At 33.0% G+C, this 21,370-nt stretch overlaps 4 protein-coding genes across 13 annotated transcripts in view; 2 read left to right on the top strand and 2 right to left on the bottom strand.

Annotated features, from left to right (window-relative positions):
- The window catches only part of LOC108751124 (atrial natriuretic peptide-converting enzyme), a 40,247-nt gene extending 23,584 nt beyond the window's left edge, over positions 1 to 16,663 (bottom strand). The window contains exon 1 of the mRNA XM_018491144.1: positions 16,269 to 16,663. The gene's annotated coding sequence lies outside the window, so the exon portion shown is untranslated. The remainder of the gene's footprint in view (positions 1 to 16,268) is intronic.
- LOC108751126 lies at positions 3,593 to 5,743 on the top strand. 4 transcript variants are annotated; one of them, XM_018491151.1, is made up of 3 exons: positions 3,593 to 3,645; positions 4,459 to 5,419; positions 5,507 to 5,743. In XM_018491151.1, exon 2 carries the CDS (start codon positions 4,548 to 4,550, stop codon positions 5,346 to 5,348), a length of 801 nt encoding a protein of 266 aa, XP_018346653.1. In that variant the 5' UTR covers positions 3,593 to 3,645; positions 4,459 to 4,547; the 3' UTR covers positions 5,349 to 5,419; positions 5,507 to 5,743. The 4 variants fall into 4 exon arrangements, with proteins under 4 accessions (XP_018346653.1, XP_018346654.1, XP_018346651.1 ...); XM_018491152.1 differs by having other exon boundaries at positions 3,611 to 3,669; XM_018491149.1 differs by lacking the exon at positions 3,593 to 3,645 and adding an exon at positions 3,852 to 4,300.
- Positions 6,915 to 12,379, top strand: LOC108751125. Of its 3 annotated transcripts, XM_018491148.1 has the most exons (6): positions 6,915 to 7,817; positions 8,545 to 8,673; positions 9,711 to 9,754; positions 9,833 to 9,929; positions 11,271 to 11,483; positions 11,599 to 12,379. In XM_018491148.1, exons 1-6 carry the CDS (start codon positions 7,262 to 7,264, stop codon positions 12,087 to 12,089), a joined length of 1,530 nt encoding a protein of 509 aa, XP_018346650.1. In that variant the 5' UTR covers positions 6,915 to 7,261; the 3' UTR covers positions 12,090 to 12,379. The 3 variants fall into 3 exon arrangements, with proteins under 3 accessions (XP_018346650.1, XP_018346649.1, XP_018346648.1); XM_018491147.1 differs by having other exon boundaries at positions 9,711 to 9,905; XM_018491146.1 differs by having other exon boundaries at positions 9,711 to 9,929.
- Positions 16,664 to 17,292: 629 nt separating the features above from the next.
- The window catches only part of LOC108751129 (armadillo segment polarity protein), a 9,202-nt gene continuing 5,124 nt past the window's right edge, over positions 17,293 to 21,370 (bottom strand). For 3 of the 5 annotated variants that reach the window (XM_018491162.1, XM_018491161.1, XM_018491163.1), the window contains 3 exons: positions 20,967 to 21,269; positions 19,814 to 19,925; positions 17,293 to 18,192 (listed from right to left, as the gene is read on the bottom strand). In XM_018491162.1, coding sequence (XP_018346664.1) covers positions 18,008 to 18,192; positions 19,814 to 19,925; positions 20,967 to 21,269 — 600 coding nt within the window. In that variant the 3' untranslated portion in view covers positions 17,293 to 18,007. The remainder of the gene's footprint in view (positions 18,193 to 19,813; positions 19,926 to 20,966; positions 21,270 to 21,370) is intronic. The other 2 variants (XM_018491164.1, XM_018491166.1) reach the window with 2 other exon arrangements.

Raw genomic sequence — 21,370 nt, 5'->3', positions numbered from 1 at the left:
CGCTTCTCGTAGATGCACTTTCACGTCATTACTGGTTCTCCACGGGTGCCCGTGTGCACGAGGGCACAATTACGAGCAATACGGACTAGTCTAAAGCAAGGACGTTTCTTCCTGTCTCTTTTTAATCCTCCCTATTCTTTCCTGTTTCCGTCTTGTACCTCCCGTTAACTTCCGACTTTATTCTCTCGTCGGTGTTTTTACTGTTTCTTTCTATATACGAACTCTGCAATCTTTTATTTTAGTCCCGTTACTACTTTTTCTTTTGCTTTCTATTTATAGGTTTAATTACCTTCAGTCTTTACGTTTATGTCTCTTTCAATTCTCGCCATTTATTTTTTTTTGCTTAATTTAAAAACTGTTACTCCTTTTATGCTATCTATCTTTTTTATCTGTGATTACTCGTCTTCATGTTTCCCGAGTCTTTTCCATTGCTTTGTTAACTTCTCTGGTAATTAAGGTAACTTCGGAATTTACGCCGCAGAAATTAGAAAAAAATAAAAAGACGTGAAGTAATGTGCACGCAATCACTGTTATACATCTTTATGTTACAAATTAATATTGTGTTATGTTACATCCCGATAAAATTCTCTCTTTCCTTATTATAAATATACGATTTATACCTTACCTTTATGTTATCTCTAGTTTAGTATTTCGTCTTGGTTTTGTCCCTATTTTATCTTTATTTCGAAACTTTATCATACCTTTTATATATTGTAAAATTCTTTTCCCTTTTATAGCAGGGCATATTTAGTTTCTTTATTTAAACATTCAAACCAACGGATAGCTCACGCGTCACATAGATAAAGAATATCTATTCTACAATCTTCCCTTTTCTTTGAAGGTTTCTTTTTTTTAAATAATAACTAAACAATAGCACATATGCCTAATAATTAAGTAGTATTATATATTAAGTAGCATTATATATTAAATAACAGTATATATTAAAACCTTCCCGAATGCGAGGATGAAATATTTTTATTTTTCTTTTTTCTTTCTTTCCTTTTTTCTTTTTCTCCATAAAATTAAAACTAATTTAAAATTTAGAATATATCATTACTTCGCCTCGCATAAGGATGTTAGTTAAGTAAAACTGAATTTTTATTATAAATTATTAAAACTCTCAACTATTATCTTAAGATTGAACTTGTAAAACTGGGAGTAGGGCTACGAGGAGCCTTGCTGCCTTATCTTAAGGAAACAAGCGCGAGTATAGGTTTTACTAAACCTTGAGGAACATTGATTGGTCCTGAAGGGACATTCCCACATTCATTTCCAAAATATAAAAGAAACTGCCAAAAGCAGGAAGAGCAGAAAAAGAGCGTGTAAAAGAGCAAAAGTAGAACTTATCCGACATAATTAGAAATCAAAGTGAGAACTATCCTCGTGCTTCGTCGTAACCTACTCGTTATTTTTTTCTTTTCTTTTCCTTGTTTTGTCTTATTTATTAAACGAGAATACTAAACTGAATCGACTGAAACCTGAATCTCTGCTCTGCGTCTTATTAAACTATATATATACGTGAGTATCCGAGGAGCTGTTGTGACTGTCGCTGCCAATAGCGTGGCCCCCATCTTACGACACTCCTTCGAATCATTAATATTTTCTTTGCGCTACCTCCATGCCAACTAAAGGCGGACGAAGACAGTGAGAAAAGAGATTGAGATTTCAAATAAAAATAACTCTCAAAATTCAAACCACGATCCTTTCCCCTATTTCCAAAAGTTAGCGCAGTTCCTAGACCAAAAAAACCCGCAAGACTCATTCGGCGAAAGTATTATATATATTCCCTCAAACGGTTGGAAATCAACCTCGCGTTTCCTAATTACAAGGACATTCAAAAGACCGATCCTCGCAGATTCGCCTATAAGCTTCGCGATCTTTTTGGCACCGGGTTCAAATTTACCCTTCCGAGCAATTATCCAATTCTTCCTATTTAGCATCCTTAACCGCACAACCTGATCTCCGATCCCCGGGTAAATTGCTTAGATGCGTTTACCTTAAAACCGGAGAAAATCTCAACAGCGACGCGACGTTATGATTACGGTCTTTTATTGTTAATGTTAACGAAGTTATTGTAAATTAAATCAATAAATTGATCATAAAATGATTGCTATAAGAAATATAAAAGGCTTAATAGTTATTTTACGATATAACTGTAGACAAATAATAAAGGATAAAGTATAGCAAAATATAATACAAGTGCTTAACTCGTGTATTTTTTATTTAGATTAATGTTTTATATATCCCATCTGTTTGTAGAGAGAATATACGCGCAGAACACACAAAGTGCACAGATTCAACTGCAGTCTTAAGAAGTCATGAACCAATCTATGGATCCTATTAGCGTCTTAAGACATTACTCAAGACTGTCGTGAAATAAGAACGGATTATGAATATCGCCTTTAGTAGCTAATCGAAAAAGCCAAAAGTTAGTTTATGTTTCCAGCTATATCTGTATGTGCTTCTTTCTCGGTCTTCTTGTTCGGCTTCTTGCTCGGAAAAATTCTTTAGAAACTTATAAAGTAATAGTGTTAGAATAAAACGCTATGTTCCATTCTAGATGTTATTCTAGAAATTCTAGTAATAGTGAATTGTTAATTTTTTGTATAAAATCAATTTATTACTTACAAATACAATAAATATTTCTCGATAAAAAGATCAAAAAGAAGACTCATGTATTTTGATCCATTCATGATCCATTTCAATATGAAAATAGCTTGGAAATACTTGTTCTGCTTAGAAGGAGAACGATCTGAGTATCCTGTATTCAGTGCAATAAAATAATATGTCATGAATTTTTTTTAGAAAAATCTCTTGAACTAATTTTTTTTGTCATTGCACATTATTTGATAATATCAATGGATTATTATTATAAAATAAGCACTAAAGCTCAATATAATCTGTAATTCGTGTTAAAATTTAGAAAATACTGTTCATAGTTTTCATTAACAATAAATAAAAATAAGCTTCGATCAGAATTAATGTACATATTTATGCTTTTTAATAATACTTCTGTGTGAATTTATATACATTTTCCAATTTTGCAAAACTACGCTAATACTATCGGTCTTGAAACAATTTTAAATTGAAACTGTAATAGTAATATTGCGAATTAGATATTGATGTCAATAAACATCTTTTTTAAATTATTGTTAACAAAATACTCTAACTTTACGGTATTTTAAACTCAGCATTAATATTGAGATACTCAGCATTAATATTTAATTTATAATTACTATTCCAACTGCCTCAGACAAGCTTGCATATAATATATAACTGCGTAACTATATACATAAATTATCCAAGCGTATTTTTATTATAAGGACGTACATAAAATGTGATTGGATAATTTTCTTTATGTTATATAAATTTGGATGGATGGATCCTTATCAATCCTTAGTATTTATCTATGATTCATATCTGCGATGTTCCCGTGAGTAATACATCGGCGTAAACCTCAATTCTTGATATGAGATAATTACGCCGAGATACTACGTACGGGAATTTACGTCGCAGAAATCAGAAAAAAACAGGAGTAGGGATAATGCGCATCATTCTGATATACTTCTGTATATCATTGTGTTATATCAGTACATAACGTATCGTATAGCCATGTCGTGCGAACGATAAATACTTCTGCGTTTGGTGAGCAAAAGTCATAACACACGAGTACAATCAATCGTTATTACGATTACTAAACGTATTAGTATTATAAGTGCGGATTGACACAGATAAATATCGCGAACGATATTAAATGATATATTGTGAACCGAGCGGGTTTTTCCTCGATCTTATATTATTTTATAATTAAAGTAATGTAAAAAAAAAAATTTATATAATTTGAGGACTTGTCCAAAATTAGAAACGAAACAATCTTGATAAGAATTTTGGTATTCGTTTCAAGTGTGAACAATCGTTGTCGTGTTTGAGTGACTAAAAAACGATTACTCAAAATGAATAATTTAATTAGCTAATCGAAAAAGCCAAAAGTTAGTTTATGTTTCCAGCTATATCTGTATGTGCTTCTTTCTCGGTCAAAGGAAGGCGCATGACGTGTATTGGTGCTTTGATCGTAACAAAGGGATTTAGAAAACGGAGACTCATTAGTCATTGATGGAGAAACTCATGAATTGTTATCGAGGCAAGTCGTCAAAAGAGACGCGAGTCATCAAAAGAATTACACTGGGCACGAATTATGATTAGATATTTTAATGCCCTACAATACTGTAGAGATTTAGATTTCGCGTCTTACTCTCAAAACAATGTGCGAGCGCGATTGTTGACGTATTAGGGAACTAACGTAAGTTGATTATGAGACCGATATCTATAAATATCGCGGTATTGACATTGAGATGGTGACTATGATTTGTATCGCGAGTCGAGAGGGTTTTTGATTTTATATAATATTATATAGTAATTAAAGTAACGATTAAAAGAAAGAAATTTTTATAATTTAAGATTTCGCGGGAACGGAAGTGAGACGAGTTCGAAAAGAATTTGACTGTTCATGGTGTGAACAATTGCCACATCGTTATTTCTAAGTGAATATGGAAATAAACAGAGAGAAAGAGAGTGAGAGTGAGAATGAGAGAAAGAAAGGAAGAATCAAATTCAAAAGTGAGTGGAGCGATTACTCCTTGTCAGAATTAAAAGAAATACTGAAATTTAAGGGACTACCAATCACTGGATTGAAAGAAGACTTAATAAGACGATTGCAAGCAGACCAACAATATCAGTCTCAGACAATAAAGAAATCAAACGCTATATTAAGTGAAAAAGAAAGAAAGCAAACAACGGATATAACGGCAGCAATAAGATACTCTACCAATATAAGTATCATTCAGAGAGAGATTGAATTGTATCGGAAAGAGGCTATGTTAAATCGGAAAGAGGCTATATTAAATCGGAAAGAAAAAGAGCTTGTTGAGCGGGAATTGGCATTGATTAAAAAAGAACTCGAGAAGATTCAGCAAGTCCAGGTAAATACAGATGTCCGTACACAAGAGAAAAGCCGCTATTTTCATAAACCGTTGGAAGATCGACATAGCGATGATGATGTCTCGGTCAAGCGGAATAAAGATACTAAGCGAACGGAACGTGAGAGAGAGCAGCCAAAAACACCGAGCTGTTGTTTTAATTATGGTCAACGTGATTATTCGGAAGCTAACTGTCGAATAAAGTACAAGGATGCTAAGTACCATTTCAAGAATAGCGGGCATATCGCCGCCGAATGCAACAAAAAAAATGAAGAAAGAAGAAATACTTATGCTAGGGAGAAGTCTGAAAATGACCGTTATGACCCTATTCGCAGAATCAAAACTGCCACACGGTATTTACGGTCGACGTAAATTTCATTTTCCCAATATAAAATGGAATTAGGCTACACCTATTTTAAAATGCTGGTGATAAAAACATTCTGGTACGTGCCACAAATAAAAAAATAAACATATATATTTACATTATAATTATATATATATTTATGTTCACATATTTTTTTCTGTTATAGCCTAAAGTAGTGATGCTCAACGTGCGGCTTGTTTATTTTTGTGGCCCATCGGCATAGCCAGAAATATAAAATCGTACTTTTTATGTTATACAAACAAAATAAACACTATGCGATCCATAATTTATTTTCTATTTTTGAAAATGACTATTGAAAATGATCCTTAGGAAAGTTGCGCATCACTTGCCTGAAGTATCGATTACATTGTATTAATATGCATATACGTATACATACATTCATTAGCACGTTTTTCAATTTATACAAGTATATTCATACTCGTATATATGTATAGCGTTTCTAAAGAAAAATTCTTTAGAAACTTATAAAGTAATAATGTTAGAATAAAACGCTATGTTCCATTCTAGATGTTATTCTAGAAATTCTAGTAATAGTGAATTGTTAATTTTTTGTATAAAATCAATTTATTACTTACAAATACAATAAATATTTCTCGATAAAAAGATCAAAAAGAAGACTCATGTATTTTGATCCATTCATGATCCATTTCAATATGAAAATAGCTTGGAAATACTTGTTCTGCTTAGAAGGAGAACGATCTGAGTATCCTGTATTCAGTGCAATAAAATAATATGTCATGAATTTTTTTTAGAAAAATCTCTTGAACTAATTTTTTTTATGTCAGTGCACATTATTTGATAATATCAATGGATTATTATTATAAAATAAGCATTAAAGCTCAATATAATCTGTAATTCGTGTTAAAATTTAGAAAATACTGTTCATAGTTTTCATTAACAATAAATAAAAATAAGCTTCGATCAGAATTAATGTACATATTTGTGCTTTTTAATAATACTTCTGTGTGAATTTATATACATTCAATTTTGCAAAACTACGCTAATACTATCGGTCTTGAAACAATTTTAAATTGAAACTGTAATAGTAATATTGCGAATTAGATATTGATGTCAATAAACATCTTTTTTAAATTATTGTTAACAAAATACTCTAACTTTACGGTATTTTAAACTCAGCATTAATATTGAGATACTCAGCATTAATATTTAATTTATAATTACTATTCCAACTGCCTCAGACAAGCTTGCATATAATATATAACTGCGTAACAATATACATAAATTATCCAAGCGTATTTTTATTATAAGGACGTACATAAAATGTGATTGGATAATTTTCTTTACGTTATATAAATTTGGATAGATGGATCCTTACCAATCCTTAGTATTATATCTATGATTCATATCTGCGATGTAAATTCCCGTGCATAATACCTCGGCGTAAACCTCAATTCTTTATGAGATAATTACGCCGAGGTATTACGCACGGGAATTTACGTCGCAGAAATCAGAAAAAAACAGGAGCAGGGATAATGCGCATCATTCTGATATACTTCTGTATTGTGTTATATCAGTACATAACGTATCGTATAGCCATGTCGTGCGAACGATAAATACTTCTGCGTTTGGTGGGCAAAAGTCATAACACACGAGTACAATCAATCGTTATTATGATTACTAAACGTATTAGTGTTATAAGTGCGGATTGACACAGATAAATATCGCGAACGATATTAAATGATATATTGTGAACCGAGCAGGTTTTTCCTTGATCTTATATTATTTTATAATTAAAGTAATGTAAAAAAAAAATTTATATACAATAATTTGAGGACTTGTCCAAAATTAGAAACGAAACAATCTTGATAAGAATTTTGGTATTCGTTTCAAGTGTGAACAATCGTTGTCGTGTTTGAGTGACTAAAAAACGATTACTCAAATGAATAATTTTACCGTGGAAGAATTAAAGCAACAACTGAGAAGTAGGAACCTTCCAGTCACTGGCTTAAAGGCAGATTTGATAAATCGGTTGCAAACAAACTCGTCATATCAATCTTATACAAATTCGTCTTATACAAAAATATCAAAGGAAAGTAAACTGTGGGATTGTACTGTACATCAATTACAGACGCAATTGAGAGCTAGGAACCTTCCAGTCACTGGTATAAAGGCGGACTTAATAAATCGGTTGCAAGCAGACACGCCGTATCAGTCCCATGTGCAAACAATGAATACTGAGAGGAACAGGATCACGGCTTGCGAGAAACCTACGATGGACGACGAATGGTTCACACATACCAAACTGGTAGCGCATGCCGCAGATTCGACAACAGAAACCATTACCGATGTAAGTAAGATTCGATCTGAAGATACCAAAACAGCGGATGCCGCAAAGGTAACTAACGCGGCAAGAAACTCTACGGATATGAATCTGATTCGATTTGAAAACACCAATACGACAGCAGGTGCTACAAAAGCAACGAACGCAACAGCAGGTAAGTCTAGAGATCCTCTAGGTAGATATCGGTCAAAGTTCTAGTATGATGTTGTGAAACTGTAATGTAAAGCCCGGATTCTCATCAACAGCGCTCTGACACCGAACGGTGATTGATGAAAAGCCGGTTGTGGAGGTAAAATTTACTCCCATCAGCCGTTTTTCATCAATCAGTGTTTGGTGACAAAGTGTCGTATAAGGGCTAATTGAATCCAAGGTATTTCAGTAAAATTATTTAATATATTGCTACACAATGCGCATGCTCTGATACTCGACGCTTGATGCTCCCATGTAAAGATATCTTAAAGTGGAGTCCCGTGATTCATGAGGTTTAGTGTAGATATTTACCGCGAATCGCGTAATCAGTCAAAAGAGATCGGCTGATATTGTTTCGTGTATTCTAATTATTGATTGATTAGTCCATAACTTTACTTTAAGAAGTCGTAAGTTATAAGTGACGATATATCGGTCACAAAACTTATGCTTTTGGACCTAACTAAGAAATTGGATTTTACTCAATTCGCTGAAATCTAACAGTTAAAGTCTAAAAACTGCAAAAACAGTTTAAAGCCAGAAATTATTGTCACTTAATCTCTTTCGACTTATGACTTAAAGCCTCTTAAAGCAAGGTTGTGGATCAAGACTTACGCAGTTATACGTAAAGCAAATACGCCTCATGGGACTTTACTCTAAGAAACTCTACTGATGTCAAAGTGGTTCCGTTGTAGAGGCCAAAACGGTAGCGAATGCCATAGAGGCGATGAACACAGCAGCAACAAGCTCTACGAATGCGATTCGATTTGAAGACACCAAAACGACAGCAGGTGCCACAGAAGCAGAAAAACAACTCTACCGATGTAAATATAATTCGATTTCGACGCCTAATCCGTAGAAAGTGCTACAAAGAAAAAAATATGAAGAAAGATCTCTGTCAAGAAATGAATGAAAAGCGGTCTATTTCACGTGAAGCGTAAAAACCGGTTTATATCGGAAATGCATACGAAGTACGGTTTATATATTGAGAAAATAAGAAGAACGGCTCAAGTCGCGCATAAAATTAGAAGGATCTATATAGCGCGATATTCACTACTCGTAAATTACACAAATTTAGTTACGGAAAATTAAATAATATATGAATAAATGAATGCGAGAAAACAGGATTGAAAATTAAGACGATTCCTGTGTTTCTCAGTCATACCACTATAAAATTTATGGGAAAAAATATATTGCGCTAACCTCTTCTTTAATTTCATACGACTTAAACCGGCTCGAAACATTCTTCTCATTTACTCGATATAAACCTTCGATAATACTTCGTATGCGTTCCGACATCGACCGATCTTCATGCGAAATAAACTGCTTTTCATTCATTTTTCTTGATATAAACCTTCCTTCATATTTTTCTCGATATAGCATCTTCTATGGCTCGATTTACAAAGACAAAAATGACTGTGGATATCGAAGAATCGATGAATGCAACAGTAATGTTGATTCTGCAATGATGTCTGTAAGTCTGTACTAGTGTAGTCGGAAGTCAGGTGATCTGTTTTCTGTTCCTAGTCCACTAGACTGCACTTAGAACTCTTTCTCGATTTCGAACATAATCAAACAAATATCAAACATACTATCTCACTTTAAATTTCAAAAGTGTATATCCATACATTAGTTCAGAGCTATAGAAAATAGACGTTTAATCTTAATCTAAATAGTGAAGTTGGCCAATCAGAGTTAATCGTTGGCAACTATTGGTCGACTTCACTGACTCAGAAACTCCTCTTATCGGTGATGTGATGCCAGTTTCCGCTACTTGGTAACGCGTGGTGGGGGAAGAATCTCCTAGGACTACCGGATCATTGTAGAAACAACATAAGAAACTTTACTGATGTAAATATAGTTCGGCAGGATGGAAATCAAAATGATACAGCGAGTGCCACAGAGGTGAAAAACGCGGCAACAAAACTCTCCGTCGAGGATAAAAGCACTAAAGTACGATCTTTATTTGGATATCCTAGACAGATAGCGAAGGCGACGAAAGCGGCAGCAAGAAACTCTACCAATATGAATACACAATTTCGAGAAACGATAGCAGGTACCACAGAAGCAACGACAGCAGGTAACTCTATCGATCCCCTGATAGCAAAATATTAGCAATTTGGGGTTAAATTGGCAGTAAACTCAATCAGATAGCCATCTGTGTCTGTATTTGGTTATGCATTTGTTGACAATGCCTGTTGACAGGCTGTGTTGACAGAAATCGAGCAAAGTTTGCTCGAATTAGATTATGCTTTCAATCTGCCGTCAGGTTATGCAGAACTTTGTTCGATTTTTACTATTAGGTTAAGTAAAAAGTCATTTTTTTAAAAGACATCTATCAGTAAAACCCGCAATTACTTTCTTACCAACAATATAAATATATCTTGATAGAGTAAAGTTTCAGCTTTAAAAATCTCTTTTTTAAATTATACGATACGACAATTTTTAATGGAGTTATGAGCAATTAAAGTCAAAATAATTCTTTTATTTAATCCGCGATAACTCAGTAATCAAAAGTCGTAGGAATATTTAAAAAAAACGATTTTGTAGGGAAAGTATCAAGCTTTCACGATAGGTAATCGAAAATTTTCTCAAATTCGTTTTGGACATGTTACAAATCCACAAAGTGAGAAGAAAATTTTTCGTCTTTTTCAGCTCGTAGTTTTTGGTATGTAAAAATTATCAAACTCATATAAACTTAAAAAATGTGATAAGCTTTTAAAAGTAGAGATTTCAAGCTTTAAAACCCTTTTTGAATTTCATTCATTATTGACGAAGATATTGTGTATACAACTTTGAGCTAACAAAAACGCGATGACTTTTTACTCAACCTAATATTAATTTTGCAGAATCATATTTTTTATGACAGCAATTTGCTAACAATTGTCAAATAATACAAGGTCTATGTACAATTTTTTGCCTTTCTATAATCAAAAATTGATAGCAGGTCCTGCTCAAAATCTGTCTCCGTAGACTTTGCATCAGGGGATGTAAATATAATTCGACTTGCAGAGACAAAAATGATAGCAAGTGTTGTAGGATTGATGAATACGACAATAAAGGCTTCTACATAGAAATCATAGACACTCGTAGAGTCTCAAGTCGTAAGAAATTGACCAATTTTAGTCGAATATTCTTATATTTGACTATGATTGATCAATTTCCTACGACTTAAGACCCCACAATCGTCTACGATTTCTATGTAGAAGAGCCTTGATACGGAGTTTACAATATAAAAGTTGAAGCAATTGTAGAATTTCTAAATCGTAAAAAATTGATCAATCATAATCAATTATTTTTCTCGTATTTGACTGTGATTAGTTAAATTTCTACGACTTATGACCCTACGACCGCTACGAGTTCTATTATAGACTCCGCGTAAGAAATTGTTCTGATGTAAATATGGTTCGGTTTGTTGAAGATAAAACGGTAGCGAGTACCACAGAGGCGGCAAACGCGGAAACAAAAACCTCTGTTAATATGAATGTGTTTCAATTTGGAGACACTAAAACGACAGCGGGTGCTGCTGAAGCGATGAATGCAGCAGCAAAAAGCTCTACAAATATGAATGCGATTCGATTTGAAGACACCAAAACGACAGCAAGTGCCATAGAAGCATCGAACACGACAGCAGGTAACTTTACCGATGTAAATATAATTCGATTTGCAGAGACAAAAGTGACAGCGGGTGCCATCGATGAACGCGACAGTAAGAAATTCTACTGATGTAAATATGATTTGGTTTGTAGAGGCCAAAGCGGTAGCGAATGCCACAAAGGAGACGAACGCGGCAGTAAGAAACTTTCTTGGTGATATTTCGAAAGGATATATAGGAACATTTCAATTTGGAAAGGCCAAAACTGTAGCAAGTGCTGCAGAGGTGACGAACGCGACAAGAAACTTTGCCGATAATATCAATCGAGTTGAAGGGACCAAAATGGCAGCGGGTGTCACAGAGGAGATAAACCCGACAAAATACTTTGTTGATATTCATATGATATGGAGAGAGGCTGAATTGTGCCGAAGAGAAAAAGAACTTGCTGAGCGAGAGTTAATGTTAGCTCGAAAAGAAATTGAGGTGCTTCGACAAGCTCTGATTGATACGGCTATTCGTCCACAAAAAATATGTTGCTGTTTCGAGAGGATGTCATTGCAAGATGAAGATGGTGACTCTGTCTCAGTGTCCAGAGAAGATAGGCACAGTTGTAAGCGACTGGAGCATAAAGACCAAAGGCATTAACTCTGACAACATTATTTAATTGTGATCATTCGAGAGCTACTGTCTGACAAAATACAATAGTATTAAAATATTTTAAGTTTTAAGTTTTAAGTTTAGCGAAGGAAGGCATGTTGCTTCGGAATAAGCTGTGGCTTAAGAAAAATGAAGAAAAAGGAAATAGTTATGCCAATTAGAAGTATGAGAGTAGCCATTCCAGCTTTTTTTTTGATACGATCAAAACCTTTTGTGTTACCGTCATTAACATTTATTCTAGTAATTGTATCCCTACTTGTTTCTCTAAGAGTCCAGAAATACGTTTCATATTTGATATATATTACACATTGGATGTAATTACTTGCATTTCATATTTTCAAATATAACCTTATTTTATTTTTTGCTACAATATTATTTTCACTTCTGATATAATATTAATGCGTTAATCTTGTCTATAAAAAAAAAACAAGATAGAAAATGATAGGAATCGATAAGATCTGCCAACAATCTTATCGTTTCCTATTGTAATTTATGTTTTACTTTTTATGTTTCAAAAAAATATTATTTCTTATCATTTTCTATCATTATTTAATGAAAGCGAAATTGTTGCAATAAGATAGTTAGAAATCTTACAATTTATTGTTCTGATAAAATTAATAAATTATTAAAAATTTTATCGTAATCATTTGCGTAATCAATTCATACTAAAAGACTATATCTCAACCTTATAAAAAAAAACCCTACCGTTGAGAAGGTCAAAGGAAATGCAACTAGTCTCATTGCGGCAGATGTCGGAACGATATCAGGCAAGACTTGCGTCATAGAAGAAAAGTCCTTATTTTATAATCTTGTTACCATATTATACTTTGTCAATTTCATATTTTTTTTATTTTGTATAATCTGATTGTATTATGTAAGTAAGAAGCATCACTTTCCAGGTATTGCAGTATTAAAATAATAAAATGTATTTTTTATGCATCGACAGTTTTACTTTACGATATACACATAACTTAAAAATTAGCTTCCCATTTTTCGTCTTATCAAAATTAATTCATTCAAAGTTTGCCAATTGCTATCTATTATTGAGGTATATTTACATATTGCAGTATAACTATTTGCATTATTTTAAATATTTAAATATTTTAAATGCCTTATGTAATGATATTTTAAATACGTTATGTAATGGTTTTTGTCTACTTTACGAAATTTACAATTCACTACGCATCATTCGATATGATGTCAATGAAAATTGTCCGAAGATCATCTTCGAATGTGTGTGTTAGAGAAAAAAAAAACGAACTCTTGGCGAAAATGCATTCGAGGAAGACTAAACTTGACATTTATTACTTTAATCAGGCGATACAGACAATTTCTCCAAGCCAACCCGGCTACAATCCAGGGGAAACTATCGAGGCAAGACTATCAGGAGAACGGCGGTCTGCTTACCTACCTGCTTCCTCGCTCCTCGTGGATGCACTTTCACGTCATTAACAGTTTTCCACGGACGTCCGTGCGCACAATAGCCCACAGTTACAAACTGATCCGGAGTCCACAGCATGAATGTCTCTCTCGTCTCTCTTCTTATTCTCCCGTTTACACTTCCCTTTAATTTCCCATTTTAGTGGTTTTTCTTTGATTTTTCTTTATTCCTTCCTATATACATCTGAGTTCTGCATTCTTTCATTTTAATCGCGTTTGGTCCCGTTTCTTTTTCTTTGATTTTCTATATATTCTATGTATTCTATGTATAGACTTAAATACCTTTCATTATATTCGTCTCTTTTCGAACTCTCGCCATTTATTTTCTTGCTTATGTTAAGATCTGTTATATCTTCTTTTGTGCTATTTTCCTTTTTCTACTCGTCTTCCCGCTATCTTTTGTGTGACTTTGCACTTTGCTGCTAATTATACTATGGATGTTACAAGCGACAATACGTGCTGTTCGATGTGTCGGAAGCGCATAACGGCAAATCTTGTGCAGGTGCCTGAGATATTTAAACTATTTAAAGAGACAACTACGCACGATGTCGCAAGTAAAATGAACTTTTTGATCAGACGAAGAGTTTACAGTAATTTACTTCCACAGTATCTCAAGTTAAGCACGACATAGAATTATTCTGAAGTGACGTCGTAGTGCACTTTCACGTTATTATTATCGATGCCCTGGTAGGCATACATATGAAGATACGAGTATTTAAACAAGATACTATTCAGATCTCTTAATGAGATTACAAATAAAATTTGTTCCTTCAATATTATCGCATGTGTAAGAGATATGTATCTCGTCAAGTTTATTTTTTCCGAATATTTTTAATAAATCGTTTATTTTTTAGCATATACATATAAAATTAATTTATTAATTATAAATATATGTACAATCAGTACTTCTACCTCTTCAACATAATGACCCATTTTAATATGAAAAATGACTTAGAAGCACTTGCTTTGCTTGGAAAGAGAACGAGCCTTGTTGCACGGAAAGAAACTTTTTGGTACACTATATCAAGCAAAGACACACACACACTTACATATTAGTGCCAGTTATTTTATTTCAAGGGTAACGAGACAGGTTTTAGAATCAATGTAATGAAATTAATATGCATGTTTTCCACCATTCCATCGGTGAAGCATTAAATTAAGTGTATCAAAAAGGTATAAAATATTTTTTTACTTTCTCTCTCAATTAAATTATTTTTACGTCATTGCATATTGTTCGATAATATGAATAGATTAATATTATGAAATGGAATAAAGCTTATTAGTATAATCCATAATTTGTAGAGAATTCAGAATTTAAGGAAAATTATTCTTTATAATTTTATGCGTATATACAAAAAATTATATACGATTTGAAAAATCATATATACAGAATGTTAGTTAAGTATGTTGTCATACTCAACAGAGCGATTCTTTGGTTTATTTCAAGTTCATATAAATATGTGTCCTAAACGACTTAGTTTCCGAAATACAGGTGAATGTTCGCAATGTTTGACGAAACAGTAAATTGCGTTGGAGATCTTCCTGTATAAATATGCCTTGTTTTACGCGAATTGGACTTCACGTGATATGGACTTTTTTACTTGAAATAAACCAAAGTATTGCTCTGTTGAATATGGCAATATACTTGACTAACACCTTGTATATATATATATATATCAAAATATATTTCACAAAAATAATAAGGCTAATGTCATAGATGAGGATATGAAATTATTTTATCTTAAATATATTTTATCTAATCACATACACACACACACATTATATATAAGTTTTTTAAATATAAATCATTCACATGCGTAACATATCATATTTACGTGTATAATTTTTACTATGCAATATTAGCCAATAATATTTTAAGAATTTACATGTAGATAGAATCATTTGTTTGATGTTTCTATATCGATTCAATTTCACGTTTAAACGTATCTGCTGATTGCTCTGATTCTATTACGAAAGCAACGGTAATCCGTGCATCTCTAATGAAACGCAAATACGGTATATTCAAGACACAAATAGAAATCATGATAAACCATACTTAGATAGGAATTCAGCAGTGAAGATTACACTGTACCGTTATAAAATTCTTTGAATAATATATACTTCACACACACACACACACACACACACACACGCACGCACGCATAAAAATCTGCACATAATCGATTCTCATCGGCAGATTGGTATTGAATATTATTATTATGACTTATGATACATCCTAGAATTTTTTTCACAAGTTTTTCGTTCACAATTTGTATTGCAATTTTTATTATTTAATATGTCAAATTATCACATTGGCAGCTATTGACATTATTCTAACTGCAATTGATTAATATGAATTAATCATTACATAAACTTAGTAATATATATTAAGTTCTATAATTGAGTATAATTTATTACTTATTATAGAATTAATATTTTTAATTAGCAATACACAGTAATTGTATTCAACCTTGACACTCAAAAATATTTTAAAAGTATATTAATCGCTATAAGTTAAAAAGTATTTTTGTTAAAAAATTGACGTTTGCGTTATTCGCATTTCTGAATATTATTACCGCGCATTATAAAATATCGAAGATTTTAAGCTGAGTCCTACCGTGATTATTTTAAGTCACGAAAATATACTGAGACAAAGAATGCGGAAAGATCAGTTGAAAGAGGCTAAGAGAACATAAAAAATATCACGATAACAAATAACAGACTCACCTTTATCAAGGAGACTTAATTCCTGAATCCAGTAGAACCACCTTCCTCCACGCACCAATTGCGGTTCTTATTCTTCAAAAATTAAAACTTTTGCAAAAGTCGGTCACTTTATCCGAGAAAATTTACGTCGATTGGTCTCTTCATCATGCAAAACGCTGTTTTTACTCGGAGAACAGAACTACCCTCGGCCGACAGCTGTCCGGAAGTGGCCGCTTCGACGAGCAGACTGATTCTTAACGCGCCTTCCGTACTCGAAGAAACACGGCTCGAGGGACAAGCCTCCTTTCTTCGTGTCGCATTAAGAAACAACCGTTAACGCGGGATACGCGAGTCTTCGAAGCAACCGTGGTATACAACACCGTGCGAGAGTCGACCAACGATTGATGACCCAAGCGGCGGTGCCGTATGTGGAACCCTTCTCCGACCAGAAGTGAAGAGAAACGAAAAGAAGAAAACGAAGACGGTCTCGCGACAAATTGTACGTGTCAACGTCGCGTACCGTCTTATCTCGGGACGTAGTAAACGCTCCCGCCGAGACTGGCAAGTGAAAGTCTCGCTGAAATTATTTTCCTATAGCATATTAACATCAAAGTGAACGATCCTCAATATCGATATATAACCGATGACTGTATTCGAATATCCCATCATTTACGAAACATTCATCGATGTTTCAATTTACAAACTATTTCGAAAATAAATTAATTTTACTCGTGTCTAAATTAATTATAATTTATTTAGATTTATACGTTAAGAAATTTATAATTATATGAAGTTAGGTAAATCATTACCTAAATTCAATTTAATGAAAAAAACAATAATTGCGGTTTCTAAAATTGCCATTTATTTTAGACAATTGTACTGTAATTACTTCTACCAAAACTGATTGTAATCATATTTCCACAGTTAGCACAATTTGGTTTCTATTATAAAAACAGAAGCAAAGCATTGGTCGCTTAATTGTTGTTTATTTGTATAGACAATTAAACGATACATATACATGTGTGTACGAATTACATGTGTCTTCCTTAATTCTAATACATCGATATAATGTTTATATGTTCGGGTGAATGATCATATTAGGCGATTACATACAGGCGATATATTTTTTTGGGTCGATATGAATTAGCGCGAATGTTTCATTTTCCGTCTGACGAAACGAACGTGGACTATAGGAAGATGTCAACTATAGCGCGACTAACCGATTTTTTATATTCGAGAGTGACTTCTCGCGGACCGACAGACAGTCGAGACACGATAGTCACCAATCGGTATTACTTTATGTCGAACATGAATCCCGAGATTTCCCGAGCGTCATTTAATTAATTATTAAGATACGATCGTTCGTAAGTCTTAAAGTACACTATTCAAAGTCATCTATATCATGAATCGGGATACCAAGCATTGCGTGATCGCTTGGCATGTCATTCACTCAACAATCGTCAACGCTCGGTTTGAATGCCGATCATAAATCGGCAAGAAAATGATTTTAAAAAAGTAAGCTAAAAAAAGAGGGATAACAGACACATTTTCATTGTACGCATGCGTCATGAAAATAAAAATGAGAACTATTAGGAAAGATCGGGACAATTGGTTCTGACTCTTGAGTTTAGAATGCGGACATTCAATCGTAGTGCTCGGATAATCGAGACTCTACTATGAAAGTTCGCTTAATACTTTAAAATAATGCTCCTGCTTTTTGAATTCCCTTGCTGTCTCGTGAGATCGAAAATGGCACGGATTCAGAGATCGGTGTCGTACCAGGCTGCGACCTGGTTGTTATCTTGCGGCGGTGCAGGAAGCTCTTCCAAGTGATCGAAACTCAAGTCACCATCATGCGCCACGTCCATAGTGTCCATTGCGCCATATGTCGATCCACCACCTATCTCTAATCCTTGCATCGAATCTACTGGTATCTGGTCATAACCTGTTGCAAGAAAAATTATTTTTTATAAAAAAATTCATTTGTTCTTTGTTCGGCAATTACATCGATAAAAATTACACACTGCACGCGAAGTGCAGAAACGTTATTAATCAGTGGAGCATAACTAGCAAAGTATTTTGAATCGTTTAGCTTTACGAGATATAGAGTTTGCTGTATGTCTTTAAACTGATTACATATTTTTTACTAATTATCGTTTAATCAATTTATATATTTTATATGATTATTATATAACGCTGAAATTATATTTAATAATTATCATATTTACTTAATTAATTTAATTAATTGATATTATGATAATTTTTCATTACAAATCTTTGTCTAGTTGTATCAAACAAATTATTTAATGACAAAAGAATTACTTTCTGATAATACTAAATAATCACACATAGATATGTAGAGAACAAATTGAGAACAAATGTGAACAAATTAAAAAATTCTTGAACTTTTTACTAAAATTAAGTAATACAACAGTCACGTAATATTGAAGCTCGATATTTCACATACCACCGCGCACGTATCAGACAAATACAAAAAAGTATTAAATATTTTCAATTAATTTTCAAGAAATTGATAAATATTTATAATACTTCCTCTTGGGGAATAAATGCAGGAATTCTTTTTTATTTAGTTACTTACAAACATCATCCTTCTATACGATCCCATCATCATAAAGCGCGTATTATAGCAGAAATAAATAATAAGAGAAGTATTTGCATACAAAACAATGTAAGCATGCGTGAAATAACTTGAAAACAATGTTCTACATATATATTAAACGATGCATCCATAATTGTAAATGAGGTAATGAGATAATTATAAATTAGATAAGAAGTATAAAATTAAATATAATTTAACTCTTAAAGTCTTTTTTAATTCTAAATTTATGTAGGTAATTAAGATATGTTTCATTATTATGCCATTACTTATAAAATTGATAAGTATACATAATTAAGAAAATATGTTTGTAGAAAAAAGAATGTTAAGCGGTAGCTGCGTATTTTTCTTAGTTTTAATAAAGACAATTTACACACGTAATGAGTTCTCATATTCATTGTGTTATGAAAATTAAGTTATCAGATTCTTTTCTGGAATACATTTAATAGTAATAAGCGTGCTCGACAAATCTTCAATTTCTACATGTAACATTGAACATGCAGTTAAAATTGACAATTAATTAGACATCAAGCAGATAACGAAAACCAGAAAAATACATAAAGACCAAATGTCACCTATGTTACTGCGAGAAACTGTTGATAGCCTGTATTTTAATTTAAGTCCATGGATTAAGCTGCTGTTAAAATAACATACGATTAAATGCATTATTTCATATTAGAAGTGATGTGAAAGAAAGTAGTAAATTTATTAAATTTCCTCGTATTTATAATGCAAACAAAATTGGTTCGTGAGGTTGCATTATCGTGTATACAGTCATTCCGTCATTATACGTCAAATGCAATTTGTCATGACGATTATACAAATACACATTTTATACAAAATAAGATTTGTTTTTTATGACCATTTATAACTCCGTCTACCCTTGATCGGATAAGTCGATTGTTCAGAAGCAGCATTCGATGAATAAAATGGCTAACATATAAATTACCTTGCGGTTGATAACCCCGACCGCCATGGCTGCTGTGTACGCTAGGAGGTCCTTGGCCATACATACCATCATAGCCTTGTTCAGGGCCAAGCATGTCCTGAAGATTAGGTAGCTGAGGTCAACACAAAGCATAACTTCTAAGGGAGGGCGTGTCATAACATCTCAAAATATGGCAAAATTCGCGCTATAATTGGTAAGTTTTACAATAATTAAAAAAAATGACCAACGGGGGCTTATACAAATAATAACATGAATGATAAAGTAATACAAAAAATTAAAAGACAATTTTTTAAATAAACATCTGCAGAAGGAACAAAACGCATTCCCATGCATATTGTAATCTTACAAATTATCAATTTGATTAAGATTGTAACTGCATCTCGTCATCATTAGGCACGATCATGTCGATTTCTTTAATCTCTCACGTTTGAACAAATATAAAAAATGTCATAGAAATATAACTGAATCTCGGGTATAATAAACTACATGTTATAAAGCTTAAGCATGTAAAGCTTGAAATTTAATTTACAAGTTAATGTAAATATATATTAAAATGCATTTTTGCGTGAAAAAAGCAAACATTTTAAAACTGTTCGCTCATAAGCAATGTAAATTTTTATGAAATTAATTTTTTACATTGTGTACCCGCCATCTCCGCAAATATAATGATAAAAGTCTAAAACGTAAAAACTAAAGGATAGTAAAAACTAAACGCTATAGTACGCAAACGAATACTGCAGACGATTTAGTGGTGCAAATTGGATAAATGATGTACATGGCTTGTAAATAGCTGTGTTTGGAATTAATCTTACACGGGGAAAATCTTGTATAAATACCTGGTTTTTTTTTTTAATAATTAGAGGGAAGTGTCTCTATAATCAAATAAGAGCTATTACCATAACGTGGCACAATTTACCGAACACAATGTAACCACCTAGAAGTTGTTTAATGTACTTCTATACTACAATATATTCATTTATGTAACATTACAAACCTGACTCCTGGCATGTACTTGGAAAAAGTCAATTATAAAAAGGCAAAGCTAATGCATAAAACTAAAAATTTCTATGTTACATAGTGTTTGCAAGTAAATCTATTTCGCCACGGCACGAGATAAAATAACGTGCACTATTGTGTCCGTTTTTTACAATACCTGAAGATCCGGAGCCATGCTGAAGTCGGCATTGTTCCACAGATTTGTATCTTCACGGAATAAGGAATTCGTCAGCTCCATGGAAAGTCGTTTTTTGTACTCTTGGGGCTTATCTTCGCTCATGCGGAATAGCACTGCCGCTGCGTAAGTAGCCACACCCTCATTCCTGGAGTGTAGCAGCTCTGTCAACGGGGCGGTTGCACCCTCCTGTTCTATTATTTCGGCACCTTCTTTGTCAGCTGCCAGTTCGCAAAGTACACCGGCTGCCACACGTTGAATATTTTCAATCTCATTGAATAATAGCTGCGAACGAAAAAAGAATCATGTTATTAAATCGTGTAAAGAAAAATTGTTCTGTTTCTAAAAAAACTTTATAGGTTACAGATTAAGAAATTATATTCAAT

This window comes from Trachymyrmex septentrionalis, unplaced genomic scaffold (assembly GCF_001594115.1).
Source record: "Trachymyrmex septentrionalis isolate Tsep2-gDNA-1 unplaced genomic scaffold, Tsep1.0 scaffold40, whole genome shotgun sequence".
NCBI lineage: Eukaryota > Metazoa > Arthropoda > Insecta > Hymenoptera > Formicidae > Trachymyrmex > Trachymyrmex septentrionalis.
Note: the sequence above shows the minus strand (reverse complement) of the source record. Positions and strands in the feature narration are given on the sequence as shown.